The sequence below is a fragment of the Mesoplodon densirostris genome, chromosome 5 (genome assembly GCF_025265405.1).
Source record: "Mesoplodon densirostris isolate mMesDen1 chromosome 5, mMesDen1 primary haplotype, whole genome shotgun sequence".
Taxonomy (NCBI): domain Eukaryota; kingdom Metazoa; phylum Chordata; class Mammalia; order Artiodactyla; family Ziphiidae; genus Mesoplodon; species Mesoplodon densirostris.
In genome coordinates this window covers 148,241,709-148,263,774 of record NC_082665.1, presented here as the reverse complement: position 1 = coordinate 148,263,774, position 22,066 = coordinate 148,241,709, and the positions used below count along the sequence as shown (strand labels likewise).

At 37.1% G+C, this 22,066-nt stretch overlaps 1 protein-coding gene and 1 pseudogene across 6 annotated transcripts in view; both read right to left on the bottom strand.

The window, feature by feature from the left end:
• Positions 1 to 22,066, bottom strand: part of CEP70 (centrosomal protein 70) — a 93,355-nt gene that overhangs the window by 28,988 nt on the left and 42,301 nt on the right. For 5 of the 6 annotated variants that reach the window (XM_060099625.1, XM_060099620.1, XM_060099626.1 and 2 more), the window contains 4 exons: positions 17,037 to 17,093; positions 6,637 to 6,718; positions 6,443 to 6,531; positions 4,934 to 5,008 (listed from right to left, as the gene is read on the bottom strand). In XM_060099625.1, the coding sequence (XP_059955608.1) occupies positions 4,934 to 5,008; positions 6,443 to 6,531; positions 6,637 to 6,718; positions 17,037 to 17,093 (303 nt within the window). The remainder of the gene's footprint in view (positions 1 to 4,933; positions 5,009 to 6,442; positions 6,532 to 6,636; positions 6,719 to 17,036; positions 17,094 to 22,066) is intronic. The other variant, XM_060099623.1, reaches the window with a different exon arrangement.
• Positions 1,005 to 1,571, bottom strand: LOC132491364 (TM2 domain-containing protein 1-like; annotated as a pseudogene).

Sequence of the window (22,066 nt, the reverse complement as noted above, 5' to 3'; positions counted from 1 at the left end):
AGGTGGACATCAGGGAAGAGGGTGCCTTGTCTCCTTCTCCCTGTTGGAGCTTAGCCTATGCTCCTGGCTCTAAATTGTAACTTCCTCCTTGTCATGAAGATACAATACGTTTCATTTTTCCTTTGGCTAAAGACAATTCCATGCATGTAATGGACTGCATATCTGCCTGGCTATATTAAAGGGTGAGATTTCTTTCGGTCTTTGAAATCTCTTTAGCAGAATGCCTCTAACGCACACTGCAGTCTGGCTGGATATTTATTCCAACTGTTATATAAAACTGTTTCTTTTTTTTTCCTACATATGTGGAGAGGATTCACTGGGTTGACAGGAGATTTTTTTTTAAAATTTTTTGAATAAGTCATACTTTTATTTTTCAGAAGCGAAAAGGACAAGTGGCAACTTGCCTTTGGAAGACACATTAATATCAGAGTAATGAGCTATCTATGTCATAGAGACAGTAGCCTAAGAAAGCCTGTATTACCATACAAATCTCCAACTTCTATTAAATAAATCTCAGAATAATATGTTTTTAACTGACACAACAAAACAAAAGCATCAGCAACAACAAAAAATTAAACAGAATCCATATGTGGTATGTGAAGACGGAAAAAGGAAAATCTGGAAATCTACACACTGAGAGTTCTCTATTAAAATCAAGGAGGCTCGGGGCTTCCCTGGTGGCGCAGTGGTTGAGAGTCTGCCTGCCGATGCAGGGGACACGGGTTCGTGCCCCGGTCTGGGAAGATCCCACATGCCGCGGAGCAACTGGGCCCGTGAGCCAAAATTACTGAGCCTGCGCGTCTGGAGCCTGTGCTCCGCAACAAGAGAGGCCGCGATAGTGAGAGGCCCGCGCACCGCGATGAAGAGTGGCCCCCGCTCTCCACAACTAGAGAAAGCCCTCGCACAGAAACGAAGACCCAACACAGCCAAAAATAAATAAATAAATAAAGCAAAACTGTCAACAAGTAAAAATAAACAAACAAACAAAAAAAAATCAAGGAGGCTCAAATCTGTTTCTTTTAAACAATATTCATGGATATAACTGCGTTTTTCTAAATGTCTCATTGGTAATACTCAGTCTCGTAAGTCTGATTCCATAATAATCTATAATGTAACTACTTCCATCTGAAGGTCCAACAATCTGCATTGAAATAAGAATGAAACCAATTAGGTTCCCAATTCCACAAAATCCTACAGTGTAAAACTTTAACAAACACATTTTGGAAAGATATGGGCTTAAGAAAACCAATTTCGTTTCCATTAAAATGTGTTTCATTGCCACCAAAATCCTTACAAGTTATGTTAGGTGCTGGAAAACATGGAACATGAGCTGTGTAGTTTGTACAGTTAACTGGTTCTTGTGTAGCATCATTTATTTTTGGATCTTTACAAATATATTGTCCCACTTTGAGGTCCTCGCACTTAAGTGAGTCCTCGCTGCCGCCGGCGGCAGCTCCCCAGGGTCCTGTGGTTACTGACACAGCCCACAGGACAGCCTGGAGCCGAGCAGCAGCAGTCTCGGAAGCAACTGGCCCGGAGGGCCAAGCGGCCGCCATGCTGGGGACCAGCGCATCCCCCTGGAGATTTTTATTTTTGATTATTTCCCTAACATCACAGTAGTTCTTTGAAAAAAATATTCTACCTCTGCCCTGGCAGAAAATAAAAATTTGAAAATTTTTTACGTTGAAAAAGTTTTCTTCATTGGGTGTTCTGTTTGGTTTTAATTATCAGTGTGGTGGTTAAGAGTGTGAGCTTGAGAGTCCAAATGCTTGGGTATGGATCTGATTTCTTTCCAAGTTCTTCCACGTACCACCTCCTGTGTGATATGGGCAAGTTATCTAACATTCCTAATTCTCTGTTTCACATCTAGATACTACAAAGGTTCCAAACTTAAAAACAAATTAATGATAGATTTTTTAAAATTCCAAATGTAAACTTCTAAAAAACACAAATCCTTTATTCAAAATGCAAATCATTTCTTCAAAATTCAACAGAAATATATAGTAGGGATTGGTTCTGAATCACAATTTTAAAGTCTAATAGTGAAGTCACTCTAAAAACCAGTTCCCAAATGAATAACAAAAAACATATACAGCATCAAATCTCATTATTCATGGTAGTTATACTCTATAAAGTCACCATGTACACTGACTTAGTGAAGACTGAACCACTGCTGCTAGGGGAAATACAGGATCAGGTTCCTACATGCCTCTGGTCACATTTTCCTCAACTGATCAATATATATAACCTTGTTTTGTGTGTGTTAATGTTTATAAAGACATCTTTTTAAATATCGTTGTTTCATCAACATTGGACTCATGGTGAACAGCACTATAACGCATGCCTAAATGAAGTTTCTCTAACACATGTATATTCTCTGCAAGGTCCATCACAGCCTTCTTGTGTGTAGATCACTACACAGCACTTCAGTACCATGCTTGGGACCATCTTGGAGAAATCACCAACAAAAAGCAAAAAATGAAAAAATAAAAGTGGCATATGACAGCAAAAAGCATGACTATATACATTATGAAAGCTAAAACAAAAGGGCAGAGCATCACCTTGTTCAGCAGCTGAAAATGTGTATACTGGGCACATCCATGAATGATTGTGAAAGTGCCACCACTACTGATTTGGGGATTAAAAACAAATTTTAGCAGATAGGCAAATTCACAAATACGCGATCTGTGAATAATGAGGAAATGACTAGATATCTCTATGAATATATGTGCATGCCTTTATGTGTGTGTATCTTCACTGATACATTTACATTGAAGTCCTAAGAGTCCTTTGAAGGGCATCAGGCCAGTCCAAAATATGCCACTTTGAGGGATGGCCTAGTGCTTAGGATTCGGGCTTCACTGCCGTGGCCCAGGTTCAATCCCTGGTTGGGGAACTGAGAGCCCACAATCCGCATGGTGTGGCCAAAAACAAAAACAAACAAAAAACCCAAAATATGCCACTTTGACATAAGAAATGTTTTACGCTAAAGGAATTTGAGAAATGGCAGGAGCAGGAAGGACTCTCTGACCTCCCCCTTCTCCCCCTGAAGCAGACCATAAGACCCTCATGCAACAGGTGCCCTCCCTGTACCCAGAGGAAAGGAGCATCTTTATCTCTGAAGACGAGGAATCTGAATTTCCCCCAGTTTATTACCCTTAGCTCACACCCTTTTGTACTATCACATTTTCCCACAACTTTCTACTCTTCATCAAACCTAGTAGTAAAATGCTCAAGCTTAACGGTTTCTTCCAGTCTTCATTTCTTCTCGGGTCAGGTAAAACGTACATTAAATACATTTACATACTTTTCTCATGTTAATCTGTCTTTGTCAGTTTCATTTCCAGGCCCAGCCAGAGACCCTAAGAGGGCTGAGGAGAAGTTCTCCTCCCCCACACCTTCTCTGACTTTTTATCTCCCTTACATCCTCCTTTTCCCAGCTGCTCCTTGACCAGTTTTCCTATCTCAGTTAATGCCCCAACAACTACCTAGTTATTTGGGACTAAAACTTAGTCTTGATGTTTTGATGTTTTAAGTTGAGTCTTGATGTTTCTCCCCCCCTCAGCTGCCTGGATCCCCAATCCGTCACCAGGTCCCATCAGTTCTATCTCCACTACTACCACCGTCGACCATGTCACTGCCACGTCTTGTCCAAACTCATACAATAGCAACCCTCACGCTATTTCACCTTTAGTACTTATACTATATCAAAATTGTCTTATTTATTTCTTCATCGCCCTTCCCCCTTCACATAACCTTCATGAGAGCAAGAACCTTTTCCATCTGATTTACCACTGTAATTTCAGTATGCAGAATGCCAAGCAGATAGGAAGAGGTACTACAGGTACCTAAAATATCAAGCAATAGTAGGAAGGGAAAAAATATTAATTGAATGAATGAATGCAACCTTTCCAAACCTTCCACTTCTCTTTTCTTTTTTAGTTTTCCTTCCTTATTTAACTCCATATGCAATTCCTGGATGCCCAGAATACTTCCCTTTCACTGTGGCATGTGCTGCCGTAAGAAGGAGGAAACAGCTGTCACTGAAAATTGAAGCAACATACGCTAATACAACTGATTTAATACATCTAATGCATATTTTAACTCATGTTATTTTTAAAATATTTCATCTCAGTGCTCACTGCACTACTTCAAGTCCCATTCCCTTGAATCAAAGAGTACACATAGCTAATCTTCAGAAAATACCATCACTGTTTGAAGACCAACTTTTTGAAACTCCTCTGAGTACATGCTTTTCAAAGTCATAAGAGAGAGGTGGTGGATATGAATGGCACACTGCATTCATTCTGGTATCTTTAGTTTTTCTGGTTTTTTTTTTTTTTTTTCTGGTACGCGGGCCTCTCACTGTTGTGGCCTCTCGCGTTGCGGAGCACAGGCTCCGGACACGCAGGCTCAGCGGCCATGGCTCACGGGCCTAGCCGCTCCGCAGCATGTGGGATCTTCCCAGACCGGGGCACGAACCTGTGTCCCCTGCATCGGCAGGCGGACTCTCAACCACTGCGCCACCAGGGAAGCCCCAACCTTTAGTTTTAAAATACGATGAGGCTATATATTATTCATGTCATAACTACCACCAACAAAAATTTGGGCCTTGTCACCTCTAATTTCAATGATTCTCTTGCAATTCCTCCATGACTTCCAAAGACAACTTTCTAATTAAAATCTTTGCCTTTTATTATATCAGACAATTACCTTTTCCTTGTTCTTATTTAAGATGCATATACAGCCAAATCCAATACAGTAGAAACCTTTAAAACTGTGGAACCAGAAATATCCCTTTTTAATGTCACTTCCCCCCATCAGCCTGGTAATTTTGAGCCACGGTCATTCTGAGGTAAGCTGACAGGTAATAAAAATAAATAATAAGATACAAAATCTTAATAAATTTTTAACTTTGGTAAAATATAATTACTTGATGTTTTCCTTAAGGGCTTTCTCCAGCTTCTTCACCTGTTGTTTATAAAGTCTTAATTCATGCTGTGTGGGCCTGTAGAAGATAAATCATGTTGAACGCACTTATTTTTATTTAATAAAACTGTACCGTAAAGATATTTAATAATAAACAATAGTGTATACCCTGTTACTTGTCACAAATATGCTTTAAAATTCTTAAAATATTTCATGATTGCTGGGCTTCCCTGGTGGCACAGTGGCTAAGAATCTGCCTGCCACTGCAGGGGACACAGGTTCCAGCCCTGGTCCAGGAAGATCCCACATGCCACGGAGCAACTAAGCCCGTGCACCACAACTACCGAGTCTGTGCTCTAGAGCCCGCAAGCCACAACTATTGAGCCCACGTGCCACAACTACTTAAGTCCACATGCAGCAACTAAGACCCAACGCAACCAAAATAAATTAATTAGTTAATTAAAAAAATATTTCATGACTGCTAATGAGGTATTTATTGGCTATTGTGTTTCTTCTTCTGTGTATTCCCTGTTCAAAACTTTCTACCCATTTTTATTGTTATTAATCTATTACTTGTTTTTATAGTGAATTATCTCAAATGTACGGACAAGAATAGAGAATAGTAAGACAAATAGTGCTGTGTCCACCCTTCAAGCTTTATCAAAGTTGAATGGTAATTTGTTTCAAATATTTTAACTAAAACATTATACATGTACTTAGAACTCCATGTGTGACCCTGATTACTGTCATTGCTCTCCTTCCCATACCACAGGTAACCACTATCTGAAATTCACTCTTCATTCTTCCTATTCATGTTTTATAAATTTTCACCTCATATTTATATAACCATAAATTTACACATTATTATGTGGCAGGCTTTTAAACTTCATAGAAATGGTTTTTACTGTAGGTATCAGTCTCCTCTCCATTAAAGTATAAGATTTACAAGAACAAGATATTTGTTTTGCTTATTATATATTATACCAGAACTTAAGGCCATGTCTAACTTACAATAGGTATTCAACAAATATTTGTTGAATAAAAAAGTCTCAGCAGTGTGCATTCCTTATTACTCTCTGTTAACAGGTAGAGTGCCATCCTTTTGTGGTAGTATGCTGTACATAAATAAACCTTTCTATTGTATGCCATTTAAACTTTTTAATTCCCCCCTTCCCACAACACAGGCATATGATGAGGTAATAAGACATTCTAAAGTAATTTGGAAAAAAAATTAAAATAAAAAATAAAGTTATTTGGGAAAGGGAAACCTGCTGGCATAAGACTGAATATGTTCTGAGTTCCTACCCAGTTTTATCTTCTTCCTATTTTCTCACTTCCCTTGCCTACATATGTATTTTTGCTCTTTCCATGATATGAAAGACAAATGACTAAAATAAGTATGAGGTCCCCAACATTAGTTTTAGAGTAAAGGGAACAGAATGATTTATTTAATATTCAAAATTCCAGTTTATGCTTAAATGGAAGTTAAATAAAAATGACAAGTTTCTCTCACCTGGTTTCCAAATCTTTTTGGAGATTCAGCTTTTCACTTAAAAGTGCATCTATCTTAGATTTCGATTCCTTGAGTTGATTCTGTAATGACTGCAACACATTTCAAAAAAATATAGTTAACTTTCCTGGGAGATTATGTAGATTATCATTTTTGCTCTATAAAAAAAGTATTTATCAGTCATATAGCCCCCATACCATTAGAAGGCCTTTATAAGTGGGTGAAGCACTCAGACTTCTGTAGTCTTCTTCTGACTGACTTTCATCTTCTTTATATTGCCTATGAAAAGATACATGCAGTGTATTTATGAAAAATTTATCTTCAAAGAAAAAAAATCTAGCTAACAAAAATTAAATCAATACAATAAGGGTTTGATAACCTAAACATGAACTAAAATTTAAGCTAAATTTCCTACTTATTCTCACAGAAAATGGTATTAGAACATACTACTTACTACCTAGTACTATAGTATATATTTGTTCACTAATGCCTTAATTGGAAGCTAAGATCCATGAAGACCAGAACTTTGTCTTGTTCACCATTGTATCTCACTGCCCAGAAAAATATGGGGCATAAGAGGTGGTGAAAAAACACTTCTTGAATGAATAAACAAACAAAGCATATTGGTTTTTCCTTCTAGTACTTTTAGGTCACCAAAAAATTTATATCAAAAAATGCAGGGACTTCCCTGGTGGCGCAGTGGTTGAGAATCTGCCTGCCAATGCAGGGGACACGGGTTTGAGCTCTGGCCTGGGAAGATCCCACATGCTGCGGAGCAACTAAGCCTGTGCACCACAACTATTGAGCCTGCGCTCTAGAGCCCACAAGCCAAAACTACTGAGCCCGCGAGCCACTACTACTGAGCCCGCGAGCCACAACTACTGAAGCCTGTGCGCCTAGAGCCCAAGCCCTACAACAAGAGAAGCCACCGCAATGAGAAGCCCACACACCGCAATGAAGAGTAGCCCCTGCTTGCTGCAACTAGAGAAAGCCGGCATGCAGCAACTAAGATCCAGCAACGAAGACCCAATGCAGCCAAAAATAAATAAATAAATTTATTTTTTAAAAAAATGCAGAGTATAAGTGGACAAGGCCACGGACTTAGTGGCCCTGATTCAAGTCTTGACATCACCATCAACCAGCTGTGTTATTTGGGTAGGTCAGTCTCTCAAAGTTTGTTTTCTCATCTATAAAACAGAGATAATTTCTGTCACATCTACCTCACAGAACTGGTGTTAAAAGTAAAAAAGATATCAAAGCATTCTGTGAGCTATGAAGTACTAGAAAATCAGTATTAATGTTTTTAAAAATCCTGATACACTAACACAGGGCTGTCCGATACGGTAAACACTAGGTACACACGGGCAATGAGCACTTGAAATATAGCTAATGCAACTGAAGAGCTAGACTTTTAATTCTATTTCATTTTAATTAAAATTTAAAAACTGAAGCAGTGTAAAATATTCTTCTGTTAAACATGACTTTATTGTTTAGGACTACATACCACTACCATGCATCATGTTAAGGTATTAATGTTGTGGCCTAGTTGTGCACTGGGTGTGTGGGTGGTTTGTAGTACTATATACAAACACACCACCAATCTAGTCAGTATCAAAGGATTGATTCAGTTAGAATGATTTTTTTTCCTATGTACCAATATAACATTGTAAGGTGTTTGTTATGATACTATATTTATGGTGATGCCTATATAAATCATAATTGATAATTGGTATAGTTATTATTTTAATTATAAGAATGAAACTTTTTTAGTTTAAAAAATAATTATGGACAGATTTTTAACAGAATCAAGTGGAGATGATAACATCTGAGACAGTACAATAATTGGAACAGTAAAGAAAAGAGACTGAAAGAACGTATGCCACAAATTTCCTAATGCTACTATAATTTGCTGCAGAACAAAACGGAAAAGCTGTTCGTTCATGACACAAAAGAAAAAAAAACAGATAAACTGGACTTCAGTAAAATTAAAACATTCTTGAGCTTCAAAGGACACCATCAAGAGAAAAAAGAAAACCCACAGAATGAAATAAAATATTTGCAACTTGTATCCAGAATTAATAAAGAACTCTTACAATTCAACAATAAAAGACAAAAAAGTCCATTTAAAAATGGGCAAAGGAGGGCTTCCCTGGTGGCGCAGTGGTTGAGAGTCCGCCTGCCGATGCAGGGGACACAGGTTCGTGCCCCGGTCTGGGAAGATCCCACATGCCGCGGAGCGGCTGGGCCCGTGAGCCATGGCCGCTGGGCCTGCGCGTCCGGAGCCTGTGCTCCGCAACGGGAGAGGCCACAACAGTGAGAGGCCCGCGTACCGCAAAAAGAAAAAAAAAAAAAAAAAAAAAAAATGGGCAAAGGATGTGAGTAGGCATTTCTCCAAAACAGATATGCAAATGGACAATAAGCATATAAAAAGACACTCATCATTAGTCCTTAGGGAAACACAAATCAAAACCACAATGAGATATCTCTTTAGGATATTCACAAAGTTGTGCCACCATCTCCACAATCAATTTTAGAACATGTTCATCACCCCACCGAGAAATACCACACCCATTATCAATCACTCCCCATATCTCCTCTCTGCCCTCCGTCCCTACTCCACTACAATCCAATTCCTAGGCAACCACTCATCTACTTTCTGTCTTTATGGACTTGCATATTCTGGACATTCCATGTAAATGGAATTGTATATTTTGTGATGTTGTGCTGCAGCAGAGTAGGGGCTCAGGGCGGGGAGTGATTGCCAACGGGGTTTCTCAATGGGGTGATGAACATGTTCTAAAATTGACTGTGAAGATGATGACACACTCTGTGAATATCCTAAAATCACTGAATTGGACGCTTTAAAGTGGTGAATTTTATGGCATGTGAATTATATCTCAATAAAGCTGTTATTTTAAAAAGTTGTTATATAAAAAATCTTTTAGGATAATAAAGTAGATAAGGATAGGATGCATTTTCAGCAATTACATAACGAACATATGAAGAAGTTTCCTCTCAACAGTCAAATAAGCATGAAAGTCACCGAAATCAAAATTAACCATACAACAAAAACTTTTAAAATCATTTTTTAGCAAAATCTGAGCTTATAATTTTGGCCACCTATAAAACATTTTGAAATGTTGTGCAAAAACAGAAACTGTCCTTACATGAAATAAATTATTTGTTATGTAAATTTTGTTGGAAAATTATGAGAAAACAAAAGTTATTTTTATAAAAAAGTGAAAGATCTTCAATTAAGCCCATGAACAACTGCCTGGAGAATACAAGACCTTTCTTATAACATCAAAAATGAATTGATTTAATTTTAAAAACTGCAAATATGTTTCTTTATCTTTAGATGAATCATATCTCAATTAACACTTTGGGAATGTTATGTCTCAGAGGACTTCCAGATTTACCAAGAAATGTTGACAATTTGAGGTCTTAAAATAAAAATATCACACTTATGATGTGTCTTTGAATTTTACATATCTATCAAAGAAGAATTTCAGCTAGATATGAAAAAATCATTTTTTTCCACAATGGAAGGTGCTCTAGCTTTGTAACATCAAAAATCCAGATTTACTGGAATGTTCAAAAGACTGATGTTTCTCATTGCTTTGTTATACTGTATAATACATATTAGAAATGTGCTCAGTTTTCTGAAGCTGACTATGACAGTGTCATGAATATAGCTGTTAAAATTATACAGCACCTGTGTAAATGCTATACCAGTTTGCAGAATCACTGAAACAAAATGACTTTAACAATCTTGTGTTTTTTGCCAATGCTTATTGGTTGAGCCATGGAAGAGTTACAAAGACTAACTGTACTGTTAACCTGAATTCAATATTTTCTTGAAACAAACAAACAAAATGCTTGCCAAATGCTCAATAACCAAACACAAAAATGGTAGTGTGGTTTATGTTTTCTTGCCAATATCACTCTACATATGAGTAAGCTAAATTTGAAGCTCCACAACTACAGAGTTCATGCACTCTGGAGCCCATGCGCCACAAGAGAGAAGCCCATGCATCACAAGGAAAGATCCCAAGTGCTGCAACTAAGACCCGACGCAGCCAAAAATAAATAAATAAATAAATATTTAAAAATAAAAATACATTTGAAGCTCCAAAGAAAGGAAAAGCATATTTGTGACAAGCTAATAGGTTATGAGAATTTACAGTGAAATAAAAACTTTTCATAACACAAATCAGTATTGACTTTACACACATTTTCTAATATTATGGTAGAAGATTTTAGTTTTAATCCACAGTGCATATACATTGGCTGTAGGGCTTCCCTGGTGGCGCAGTGGTTAAGAGTCCGCCTGCCGATGCAGGGGACACGGGTTCGTGCCCCGGTCCGGGAAGAGCCCACGTGCCGCGGAGCGGCTGGGCCCGTGAGCCATGGCCGCTGAGCCTGCACATCCGGAGCCTGTGCTCCGCAACGGGAGAAGCCACAGCAGTGAGAGGCCCGTGTACCGCAAAAAAATAAGTAAATAAATAAATTGGCTGTAAAAACTACAAGAAAACTTTGAAGAACTTTTTGTTGCTACTGACTGATTTAGAGCTGCTTTTCAGTTTTGCAGTACCCTTCTGAATTAAATAGAAGAGTTAGTGAAAGAAGAGTTAGTGAATTTAAGTTGGGTATAGTTTTCAAGCAGATATATCTTTAATTCAGTCAAACCAATTATTCTAAAAAAGGTGAGCCAGTTTTGTAAATGTGGATGTAAATAAGGAAAAAAGTTTTCTGTACTTGATTCAGGTGCTAGAAAACTTTTAGGTATGTATAGAACAATTTGAGTATATAAGTCTATTTTTGAACTAGGCTTCGTGAAATCTAAATACAGATCAAATATTTCTGATGAAAATTTAGTATCTAAATTGAGGTGTGCTGTAAATTAAATATATACCATATTTCAATGACTTACAATGAAAAAAAGTGTGTGAAATACCTAATAATGTTATTGATTACATGTTGAAATGATAATATTTTGGATATTAAATAAAATATATTAAAATATATTTCATTGTTTATTTTTACTTTTCAATTTGGCTAAATGAAAATGCGAAATTATATATGTGGCTTGCATTACATTTCTATTCGAGACAGCTGTACTAATATATCCCTCAGACCTTCTTCTAAAACACATGCTAGCCTTGAACAAATGACCATTTTAGGAAAGGTGACTAAAATAAGGATGACTGAGTAGCCTCTATATAACAAGTACTATGATAGATGTTTTATACAAACTATTTCACATTTAACAGGTGAGGAGTTTGAGTAGTTATTTAACTTGCTCAAAGTCACTCAAATAGTTAGCAGTAGTAGTGAGATTCAAATTGAAATCTCTCTGGCTCCAAAGCCTATGCACTCACATCATTCCCTATATATATTCTAAAATACCTGCCACTATGGCTATACTTGTTCTCAAGAGAAACCTAATATATGAATATAGTAGAGGAGACCAATTTTAAATATATGCAGACCTAAAGGGAAATGAGTTTCAGTAAAGAATCATCACTTTCTTTTCCTGTAGTTCTTTATTTAGCATTGACAGATTTTGTGGTTTTCTTGAAGTAAAAACATAATTCTAAGCATCCACAAACTCTCATTTGGACATGGGATCCCCACAGCCAAATTCCTCCCACCCTTTCTCCAATGGCCTCCAGAAGCCTCAGGAGGGACCCAGTGTTGAAGATCGTGCTCCTTAGGGGTGGAGAGAAAGAGCAAAACTAGAGAAATTCTGTGTTTTATTTTCTTCCCTAATCCAAATCATGTTCAGTCAGAGGTTAACCTCAAATCCGCCTGCCTCCATTTCCCAAGACCAATTTAAAAATTTCTATCTAAAAAGAAGGATGGAATTAGACAAGGGGACTTCACTTTACTAATTCATTATAGAACTATTTTCCTTGGGGTAACTTTCCAAATGTCTCTGACATCTCAGAAGAAATTCAATCTGAGGCCTGTAGGTTTTATTCCTACGTTACTTTCCTTGGCTCTTTGATCTATCTACCAAGCCAGGGAAATACTAATAGAAAAAGCCAGCAATATATTCCATGTAATCTATAGTGATAATATTAATCTATATTACCATATAGTGATATAGTAATCTACAGTGATATATATTTCTGGGTAAAGAAAAGTAGGTAGGGGCTTCACTGATGGTGCAGTGGTTAAGAATCCACCTGCCAATGCAGGGGACACGGGTTCGAGCCCTGGTCCGGGAAGATCCCACATGCTGCGGAGCAACTAAGCCTGTGAGCCACAACTATTGAGCCTGTGCTCTAGAGCCCACAAGCCACAACTACTGAAGCCCACACGCCTAGACCTGTGCTCTGCAACAAAAGAAGCCACCGCAATGAGAAGTCCGCACACCGCAACGAAGAGTAGCCCCTGCTCGCCACAACTAGAGAAAGCCCGCACAGCAACAAAGACCCAATGCAGCCAAAAATAAATTAATTCAATAAATTAATTTTTTTTTAAAAGTAGGTAAAGTAACATAGCTGAGAGCCTATCGTTTTAAAATTTACTTTTCCTCTGTTTCAGAGGTTATACCATGTTTGCAGTTTTCTAAGATTTCCAACTGCTTAACACATGTATTCAAATATCTGCTGCCTTGATTGCAGCTTCCTTTGCTTTCCCTGAGTTTTCTCATGTATGGAGGCAGAAAGGAATACCAGTCCATAGTATTCAGAAACTGCCTTTCACGAGCTCTCTGGAGGCCTTCTCAAGGCTGCGCCCTAAAATGAGGGTCCAGATGGTGTGCCATAGGTGTGCTGTGCAAAGGGATTACAAATGTGCCAAGATATTCATCTCTCTCAGCCCTCAGGACAACTGGCCAGACCCCAGTGTGGTACACAAACATCACTTTCTGTGTTTCATGATGAGAAAAACTTTGGACAACACTGCCCTTAAAAAGTGGGTGCTAAACAGAGGGCTTCTACGTCTGCAAGAGGCCCATGTCCCATCTGTCTTCTTCCTTTGGTCTTGCTCCCCTAGCTCTACAGGTGTATACGTCCTCCTCCTGTGCTTCCTGTTTATCCCACTTAGGCCTCCAAATCATAGCCCATCTTCCTTCATTTTCCCTTCTCTTTCGCCTTCTTTTTTTAGTAATACAATACTTGTCAGTTAATTCTCACACCCTCCTTTTAGAGTACGCCTGCTTCTTCAGGTGACACTAATATCCTATTTGTAGATCTCAAAATCTACCTTGAAGTTGCTACAATCTATCAAGTTAGTATTTACTCGTAGAAAAGAGACTGATAAACTTTGTTCAGTCAATGAACTATGAAAAACTCTCCTCAGGGCAGACTGTAAAGTATAAATGACTTCTAATTTTCCACCTGTGAGAACATTATGTATAATGCAGCCCCTATTTTCTTCCTATATCCTTCTCCCTTAATGAGACATTCAATCCAAGTATCTGACCTGAGTGTAGTTTGCACCGGCCGAAGTATTATATTTCACTTCAGCTAGACCAGTGATGATAGGATTGCTAAGCAAAAAAGTAATTCCTTTCCTCCAAGGTCCTCATTCCTCAATCCCAGATTTTCACTACAAATTCATGACAACCAGATTCAACACCACTCCCCACAATGGCCTCAATCCTTTTATTATTTTTAGTCAGAGAATGCCAGTTTGCACAACTTCAGAGGCAACCTCTCACACCACATTCTACACAAGACATTTCAGTGATGGCTACACTAAATCTTCTCTACTCTTACTACAAATCCCAAATGTTCTCTCTTCACCATCTAGATTGGTGGTCAGCAAACTGTTGCCTGTGGGCTACATCTAGCAGGCTTTTTTCAATTAATGTTTTATGGAACAGAGCCATGCCAATTCACTTACTTATTGTCTATGGCTCATTTCATGCTACAACAGCAGAGTTGAGCAGTTGTGAGAGACTATATAGACTAAAATGCCTAAATACATACGGTCTGGCCCTTTACAGAAAAAAAGTCAACCAACTCCTGAATCCAGATTACAATTTATTAAAGATATAGAGCAAAGGTTTCAAATAATATTCAGCCTGGACCGTATAATATGTTGTAGAGCATTGAGTTTTCGTTGCAAACATTAAAAATCTGATTTCATTTATAAACCTAACATTCTAACTTCTCAAAAAAGCAGATTTAGCTACAGTGGGCTCACATTCCTCGCAGAGTGTACAGTTTAACTGCCCCCTTGAGACAGATGGTACACAGCTCTCCAATTTGCCACAGTTCCCACCTAACCTGCTTTACTCATTTTCATTATTTTCCTGATTCTGTGAGCTTAACAGTTTACAACCTCTCAAATGAAATTATTCATTTGCCTTCTCTTTACTCTTACATACTATGATTGTTCATTTTAGGCTAGGCTATGGTGCCCTGCTACTTGGTCAAACACCAGTTTAGACATGGCCATAAGGTATTCTTTAGATGTGATATTTAAATCAATAGACTTTGAATAAAGCAGATTACCCTTCATAGTGTGGGTGGGCCTTGTGCAATTAGTTAAAGACCTTAAGAGCAAAGACTGAAATCTTCAAGAGGGGAGGTATTCTGCCTTCAGGTGGCCTTCAGCCTCAACACTGCATCAACTCTTCCCAGGGTCTCCGGCTTGCGTGCCAGCCTCAAAGATTTCAGACTTGCCAGCTTCACAATCGCATGAACCAACTCCTTTAAAATAAATCTCTCTCTGCATATGAATGTACATTCTATTGGTTCTGTTTCTCTCTAGAACCCCACCTAATACACATACCTACAACCTCATCACCAGCTTTTCTGTATCAAAGGGAAAAGCGCCTTCCTTCTTTCCAAGGCAAATGATGTCTCTTTGTTCATTTATAGCTCACTCTTGGTCCTGTATGAAGTCCAGCCAAACTGGCTTATAGTACCATAAAAAAGTCTACTCTCTTACATCTGTGAACTTTTGCTCAAAGCATACAAGCAGTGGTTTTTTTTTTTGCCTTTCTGCTTTCCCAAATTTTACTTATTCTTCAACCTCAAGCACAACCCCCATCGGCTTTGTAATGGCTTCCCTGGTTACTCCACCTAAAACAAATTTGTTCCTGTTATCGACTCCTGTATCACTTACTGTCTGTACAGTTTTTAGTAAGTACTCTATTGTGACTTTATGCCTTGGTGTCTTTTAAGTCTCATATTATTTGTAACTATTAATGTGTTTACATTTAATCTCCCTTACTAGATTGCAAACTCCTGGAAGCTAAGAATTGTGTTCAAAACGTTGTCCTAGGGACTTCCCCGGTGGTCCAGTGGTAAAGAATCCAATCCGCCTTCCAATGCAGGGGACGCAGGTTCGATCCCTGGTGGGGGAACTAAGATCCCACATGCCGCAGGGCAGCTAAGTCTGCGTGCCTCAACTAGAGAGCCCACATACTCTGGAGCCCACATGATACAACTAAAGAGAGAAAAAAAACCCAGCACGCCACAACTAGAGAGAAGCCCACGTGCCTCAATGAAGAGCCTGTGTGCTGCCAAAAAAAAAAAAAGAAAAGAAAAAAAAGATCCCGCATGCTGCAAGGAAGAGCTGACGCAGCCAAGATAAACAAACAAACAAAACTTTGTCCTATCTCTAGAATCTATCTAACACCATGCCTACCATCTAAAAGACACACTTTTGAAAATCAGAAGGCCCCTGAAGTTAATGGTATAATACTACTTTCTGAAAAGAACAAAGCAAGGAGTTGCTCTATCATTAGTTGTTCTTTTCTCATCTTCCCTTCCTCCCTCCATCCCGCTCTTTTCTAAGAGTCCCCAAGGTCCCCAATCAGCAACCAGCACAGCTCCGCCATCAGTCCTACTGAGTTTCTGGAGTCAGTACTCTTGGGGCAAGAATACTAGACAATGTATGGTTAATGAAAGCAGAGAGCTTATCTGCTTTATTCTAGTTTATCTATTTTATCTGTTCAGTAACAAAAACAGAACTTGGCAGAAAGTAGGTGCTCAAATATTTGTTAAAAGAACTGCTCCATTTATAAACAATGAAACAGAATAGCCACTGTTTTAATGACTATATTAAAGCACTTTAGATTATTTGGCCTTAGATATCTTTCAGCGATTTTTGGTAAGTCAAAGACCATTATTTTTAAACTTTACCCTTATTTCTTTAATCAGAGGTGACAACTGTGTTTTACTCTATATACTTGATTTTTCACTATGACATTTTATCTTTATCTCATATAAATCTGCATACTAATTAGGCTGTACTTTGGCAGGCAGATAATCCAACCCTACACACTTTGTGGATATACTCAGTAACTATCTAGTGGTTAGATGACATCAGTAGAACAAATTATAATACTTCAACAAAAGAAAAATACTATTTCTTCTGTGACCTATACTTTGGTGATTATTAAATATACATATTTTAATATAAATGCAACAATATACTTTAACATAAGTGGTAAAGTACAGTCTTGAAGATCTTTATAAAAAATGAAATTTGTAGTTAAACATATTAGGTAAATTACACATATATCAGGTAGATTTCCAAAGCATATTTGTTTCAAAAGCCCATAGAAATTTTTGTTGTAATTCATGACTAGATAATAACTTTAAAAATTGTAATACAGGACTAGTCGTACCTTTGTTCACGAAATTTTCTAATTTTAGATTCATAGTAATCAATTAGGCAAAGCAACCTAGAAAACAGATAAGTTGAATTATTTTCAAAATGTGGTATTGGAACATTTACTATTCTCTCTATACAATTTCAAATTACAGCGATAAACATACAGGTTATCTGCAAATTTATAAAAAATTTAAGTGATTTTTGCCAGAAGCAAGTATCACACTATGCCATATATTTTAATTTTAATGTATATATTTTTAAATAACCACAGACATTAAATCTCAACATATTAAATGCATATTGTCCAAACGGTTCTACCTCCAGCAATCAATCCCACAGAAATATGTGCCTAAGGCTATAACTCAAGATGAACAAAGTTGCTTGATGCACCATTATTTATGAGTGAAAACTCAGATACAATCTAAATATTCATCAAGGGAAAAGTTAAATAAATAATGGCATATCTATATTATAGAAAATGATGAGGCATGAGAAGAGACAATGTAAATTTGTACATCCTAATGAGAATTGATATGGTTAAAAAAATGTTGCATAGCCAAATGTATAATATTACTCTATTTTTTTAAGAAAATAGTTATAAATGAATCTGTATATGTATTGAAAATGAACTCTATGGGTTCTTAACTGAGGGATAATACCACAACTAGGGGACAGTGCTGGCTGCCACACTGAATAGTTGGGGAGGGGGCAACGATGCTTAAAAGTTCATCAATGAACATGATGAATGCCCATCATGCCCTACACAATGAAGAATGGTCCCACCCAAAAGCCAACAGCACTATTGCTGTGAAACACTAGGAAGGACAAAAACCAAACTGTTAAAAGTGGTATCTCTGGGATGTGGAAATTAGGAGGGGTAAGCAGGTCTATAACATTTTACTTTACATACTTTTATATTGTTTGAATTTCTAAAAGCACATATTGCTTTTGTAATTCAAAAAATCCTCAAAGAAACATAAAATAACACTATACTTTCACATATTATTCTTTTTAAAGCAAGAATGTGTAGTATTTCACTCCTATCTTGGGAAACTTACCCATCTCCTTTTTTTCAGAGCTAATTCAACCAACTGAGCTTTTAATATCATAACTTTCCGGATTATTCTTTCTCTTCAACTTTCCCCATCCCAACACGTACCAGCTTTCATATTATCCTGCAAATATGCTTTAATTTCCTTTATATACTTCACAAGCCCTCTCACCCCTTCCTTCCCCCATGCTACCATTCCATTTCTATCTTTTTCCTTCACGGCAAACTTCATTCATCCTGAATGACTGTTACCTCTACCTTCAATAAACTTTTAAAGAGGACTTATTATGTGTCCAACCGGGAATTCTGAGCAAATAAGACAGGGCGAAGGCAAACACAAACCAACGAGGTGGCATGTAACACTTCTTACCACCCTCTCCTCCTTCAAACACTCTTGTTCCTCGGTTAGCCTGACACCCACACGTAACTCCTCTTCTGTCTCTTCTTCGTCTCTCTAAATTTTAAAGTTCTCTGGAGTTCAGCCTTTCTAACTGTAGGCCTGATATCTCTCTGTGGCTGACGTAAAGTGCCTAATGTTCGTAAATGAACCCATTATCCTCCTCCCCCATTCCCCAAACCTAGCTTGGAATCTGGCTATCTTTGACTGCTCTCCTTCTTTCAACATCTACAGTCAGTCAGTCTAGACAATTCCTGTCCATCTCTGCAGTATCTCTCTCCTTTCTTTTTTCTTTATAGACCTCTGTTATCTACCAACTAGACTATTAAAACTGATCACTAATTTGTCTGTCTCTGGGTTTAATTTCTTTGCTCATAAATCCTGGGGTTTTTTTTTAATCCTGCTACACAGAAGGTAGAACCTAAACTCTTCAGCCTGGAGTTGAAGGCCCTCAAAGTTTCAGCACACCTTTCCTTCCATACTGTCTCCTGAGATACCATCACCTTGCGCACCCTGCGCTCCAGACCTCTCGGACTACCTGGACTACTTGCCACTCCCAAATACATTTTGTTTCCCAGCCACCATATTTCTCTAACTAGAAGACCCTTTTCCTCATTAACGTCTATTAAAACTCTACAATTCCTCTTGGACATGCACTAGGACACAGCAGGGAATGACACGGAGTCTTTGGCTTCATTGAGCTTACAGCATTGTGGGGAATATAGATGCCAGAACAAATTAATAAAAGTGTAATGAGAATTACAACACACAAAATTCAAACTACCATCAACTGCTCCCTTTAAGGAACATGATATGTCTTCCCATCTGCAAATAAATTTTAAAGCATTCGTTTAGGACTTCAACACACCTCAGGAGAATTGTTCCTGGGTATTGCATATTTACTGTTATGACTGTGTATGGAATTTTCCTCCTATTACATGTTCTGCCAGGTTATTATTGGTGTAAAACAAAAGCTATTGATTTTTATAGATTTATTTTGTAAACTGGACACCTTATTAAACTCTTTTATTGTGTTTAAAAAAAAATTCTACAGTTCCTAATGTAGTTTACAAGTTACCTCCTTCATGAAGTCTTTCTGGTCATCCCCATCTTTCTCAGTGGAAACTAAGCTCTCCTTATGCCACGCCCAGTTAGTATCCTGTTTGCCTTACCATTATAGCACATACCAATGTGCCTTTTATTTTACTTACCTGAGTATGTGTCTATCTACCCAACAAGCTATCAGGTCCATTAATGCAGCAAACATGGCTTTACTCATCTGTGTATGTCCCATACTGTTTTGTCCAATGCCTTTGTAACTTTTGACAATAGCTGTAGTGGCTACAACTGATGCATTTTTATATAAGGGTTAATTCACAATTTTTAAGTTCTGTGCTCAAACTGAAAATTGGTTTTATTAAAAACCAAATGAAGTGGAGAATCTCTAGGCCATCAGACAAATTCACACCTGAATTAGCTTGACTTCATCTGGTACTTGGTAAGTTTTCTCAATGCTTCTCTCCCTTTTTCTTGCCCTCTCACTCACTCAAATTGCCTGTTATTTTGTTTTTGTTTTCATTCCTCTTCCTCCATCTCTCTTCTTACCTTATTCTCCCACTGTAATTATCTCTCTCCTTCTTTTTGTTCTTCCTTACTTCTATTTTCCTTTCTTTGCTTTTCTATTTATTCACACCTACCTCCAACTACATTTTGTTATTTAAATTATTAATTATTTATATTTTTATCCTAGTTCGTCCTTCAAAAGGATAAAAATTGTATATACATTTGTGTACATGTATATGTGTGCATTATCTCTCAAATAATTATTGAAACAATCTATAGTTTCAACTTGTTTTTAACTTATATGTGACTTCACTTATTTTTATAGTATAAAACAGACATACCTAATTAGTAAAAATCCCCAATCTTTCTATGTAAACACATAAGACTAGTTAAAATGTAACTAGTTTATACTATTAAGTGAAAAGAACAAGGTGCTATCTTTTATACAAAGAAATATAATATCCACAGTTTGTATTTGCTAAAAATAACACTAAAAAATTATCTATAGGGAGAAGTAAGGAATAGGTTAAGGGAAAGGGAATGAAAACAAAACTTCTCCAAATATAAATAATTACAGTTTTGACTTTATAATTGTATAAATGTCTTACATATTTAAAAGTAAATAAATTTAAAAAGCCAGCCCTAAAAACTGAAAACAAACTGAAACAAGTAAACCTAACTGTATATTAATTTGGTGCCACAAACACACAGAAAAGAAATATTTCAAGATATTTTAGAACACTATATTTTGACTGTACCCATAGTGGAATATATTATTAATGTCGAAGATAAGTGTAAAGAAATTTAAATTTCATTCAGTTGGCTTATTGTTAGTAACAATACTGGTATTATTTTGAAACTATTTTTCTATATTATAGGATAAAGCAAATAAATCATTATGATATCATTCTTAGGAATAAGGATTTTCAGCATAAAAGAAAACCGATACAAATGTAAAATCAGAGTTTAAATAAAAAACCAGTAGTGTTAACTTCAGTTAGAAATTTTTCTCAGAAATATATATAGTTCCTGGTACTTGCCACTAAAAAGCCCTAAAATCAATGACAACATAAGATAAGCAACCTAAACACTCAAACTGTGGTCTCTAAAAACCATTCCTGACTAAAAGGAACACCAGAGCTCTTTTGAGAAATGTCTAATTAATTCATTTTAAATGAGTTAATTTTAAATGTTTAGTGTTAGTTTTAACAAATACCTAACTCCATTCCTCAAAAGAGCTCCTAGGGCAAAAAAATGTACAGGATGTATCTTCTGCCTAAAGTAAGAAATCTAACAAAGATTAATGGAGTTGGGTCTAAGGGATATAATACCAACATGAAAAAGATCCCACCGGCCAAAGACAAGATAATTTGATCATTAAAACCCCATGAGTTAATAACAACCTTTGAAAAAAGAGAGATAGGCACAAACAAAAAGTCGTATTGCTTATCATTGGAGATCATTAGGGCAACAACTGCTTACTCTAAAAAATTAGAATTAAAATGAAAGAACTGAGCATTGCACTTCCCTGTAACAAACCATATACGGCAACCAAATAGCCCCTATTCAAAAGGAAAGGTTCTTTTTTTTAATGGAAGACTTCTGGGAAAAAAAGAAAAAGAAGAAAAACGGATAGCAGAATTTAAAATAAGATCATCAGTGGGGGAAACCATTAGATGAAAGGATGATGAGAAATTTTATAGTGGAAGGATCAGACTGTTATTATTTAAACCCCTGAACAATCTTATCATCCCTGAGAGTAGGTCAACTAGACATTATGTGCCTCCTGATATGTTATAATTAGAAGCATAAATTACCACCTATGAAGTATTTCGCCAAAAATACTTGCATCTGAATTTAGCTCTAACTTCCAGTTTAGAGGGAACACAGGAGATAGAAGAATAAATTAAATGACATAGTAAGGAAGCAAACAGACAAATCTAGCATGTACTTCTCCAGGACAACTGACCATTTTCTTCAAAAAGTTAATGACATTTAAAACAAACAAACAAACAAACAGCAGAGAAGAGGG